General features: G+C 48.5%; 1 protein-coding gene across 1 annotated transcript; it reads left to right on the top strand.

The window, feature by feature from the left end:
• The first annotated feature begins 890 nt into the window (after nt 1–890).
• On the top strand, nt 891–1988 carry LOC108571394. Its single transcript, XM_017933414.1, has one exon. It carries the CDS (start codon nt 891–893, stop codon nt 1986–1988), a length of 1098 nt encoding a protein of 365 aa, XP_017788903.1.
• The last annotated feature ends 682 nt before the right edge of the window (nt 1989–2670 follow it).

The raw sequence follows: 2670 nt of genomic DNA, 5'->3' as shown, positions 1-2670 counted from the left end.
AGACGTAGTTCTCGTCGAAGGAAACTGGATCGGTGATTTCCCAAGAGGTTGAAAAATCTAGAGCGGCTCTGGCACAAAGGGGCAAGAAATCGGTGAAAACGGTGTCTGGGAAATCTCGAGCCGGCACAGACGCGCGTTCAACAAGATTATCGCGACGGTTCGCGTAATCACAGTGGCTGTTGCATAATATTCGCAAGCAAAAGAGATCGAAAACAAGAAAAAAAGAGGATAGCCGAGGCAACGAAGACGCGTCAGGTTGTTAAACCTATTTACCGTTCCGCGTTCACGCTCATTGGATAGAATCGTTCCTTCTCCCCGAGTTTTCGTCCTCGTTCCATTGTTAGCACGCGAAATTGCACAACCGTGCACGCCGAGAGTCACGACGAAGAAATCCTCGCGACGTGGGACGGTGGGACGAAGATTTGAACGAAATTGAACCGGTTAGCATAATTCTTCCTGCAGCGAAGGAAATCATCGACGACTTCATCCGGATTAACGTTTCAGCAATTTTACCATTGTGAATCGAGGGATAGCGTCGAGCAGTCTCGATTCTTCGCCGGTAAAGCTCGTTCCGTTCCTGCTGTCGATCTTCTCGAAATTATACTTACATCACGGTTAACCCGGTATATTTCGTTCACGGTCAAGTGCCTTCGGTTCCGAAGCAACAGGAAGTGCAAAGCAATTTCCGTAGGAGGGAACCAGGTTAATATTCTATTACATATGTACGTCTGGGCGACTTAATGGCATTCAGGATGGATCGCCGCGGCAGCAGGCGTTTCCAACTTTTCTTCCTCGCCTGTGGAAATTTTCCCCTTAGTCAGCTTCGTTTCACGTTCGCGTGACTGTTCCGCGGTTCAACCGGTTACATAAAACACGTAAGAGGAACAATGATGAAGAACGTGTACGTGATAAAGGTGAAAACGAAGCCACCTTTGTCTTCGTTGTATCCATCCGAGCGTCGTTATTCAGCGTCTACCGTGGGAGGTCTGTCCTTCGTCCATTTTGGTCTCGGTGCGCTTTCCCTTCTGCTGGGTAGCCTGGCCTTATCTCTTCAGGGCCCGATACTGTCCGTCGCGTGCTTGGTCCCCTTTGTCACGGGTTTGCTCGCCTGGAGAAGATGGTACATCGATCGGAACATCGCTGTGTTCTTCTACGGAAGCCTGTTCTCGATGACAGCCGCGGTACTCTGTTTCGTCGCTACGATCTTCGATATCGCGGCTGCAGCTCAGTGCAGAGGTACCTTGTGGTCACTCGAGAAAATTCTCGAGCAGCCGCAAGATCGTTCTCACCTCGAGGGACAGCTGAAAAACGATACTATAATGAACGAGACGATATCGCTGGTGGAAGACACGTTCAATATCAGTCGAAGCTACGACCAGGCTCGAAAGATGGATACTTTTGCACCTACAACCGGCATCGTTTTCGATAATATGTCCAACATATCTGGATATATTCTGAGAACTTCCACCAGCGATCCTGGAGAGGACGAAGATCCTATAGACGAGGTGCATTCACATGGAGATTTTGGAAACGTCACCGAGGAATCGTTGGAAAGTACGAGGAACAGAGTGATGTCGTTTTGGCACAGGGATCATCGGGAGTTTTCTCACACGAAGATCTTGCTAACGGTAAACGTGCTGGTCGCGTCTCTTCTCGAGGTATTTTGGTCGGCTTTGAGCGCCAGAATTGCGCTTAGAGGGATGATGAATCGTTTGGCGGAGAGTAGCTACGCGAATGGAGCAACAGGAAACGCGAAATTGGAGGGAACAGGAGGAGGAAAGAGGAAACCGCCAGCCCCACGGCCGGACATTTTAGATCACGATCGTAGACTATCCGAAAGCTTGCAAAATTTAAGCGCACTGCACAGTCTGAGAAATCCTGGGCCAAGATTGCCTCTGCCAGAATCTAGCAGAGAATTCAGGGAAAGGGTGGAGAGGTTTCTGGCGAATCAAGCGGCTCACCGTGTCGTCGAGGGATCCTGCTCTTGAAATCGACATTTCGTACCAGCGTGTGAAAGGACGATAAACTAGCGAATTCTGGGGACGAAGAAATTGCAACGAAACGTCGCATCTCGGTGATTGCGACAACGGTAGGATAATATCGGTCTCTCTGTTCTGTTGTCACGATTCCACCACGATATCGATTGATGCAATAAAAATGATAGAAAAAAGAAAGAAAAAGGAAGTTTCACGTTACGATCACTGCCAATTCCCTTCATTTACAGTTTATTTAATTAGCTCGATAGGTAGCGTACTGTTAAATGTACTGCAAGTAATTTGTAAGTAAATAGCGTGCCATGAACAGTCGATTGCAGCACACACGGTTGCCGGCGTCGCGTCGCACCGACGATTCAGACGCGTGAGTGGATACAGTTAAAGAACGGTAGCGGTTTATAACGAGCCTTCATTCTGAAAGATCCTATCGAGCGGGACACGGTCCTAGAAAACACATTAATTGCGATTTATTAACTTCACCCCACACGTTCCTTCTTTAATTGAATGATTCAGCTCGTTGGCGAGTCCGAACTCTAAATGGAATCTCGACGAGCCTTTCCTCGCAGCCAGGTTGCGTTCGCACACGAACTTGTGTAAATTTCTCACTGCCTTAAATAATTCATCGACGAACCCGTGTGCTCGTCGGAGAAAATGATCGACGAATCTCGCGCGTTCG

The sequence above is a fragment of the Habropoda laboriosa genome, unplaced genomic scaffold, assembly GCF_001263275.1.
Source record: "Habropoda laboriosa isolate 0110345459 unplaced genomic scaffold, ASM126327v1 scaffold57, whole genome shotgun sequence".
NCBI classification, from domain to species: domain Eukaryota; kingdom Metazoa; phylum Arthropoda; class Insecta; order Hymenoptera; family Apidae; genus Habropoda; species Habropoda laboriosa.
This window is presented reverse-complemented; position numbering and strand designations above follow the sequence as displayed.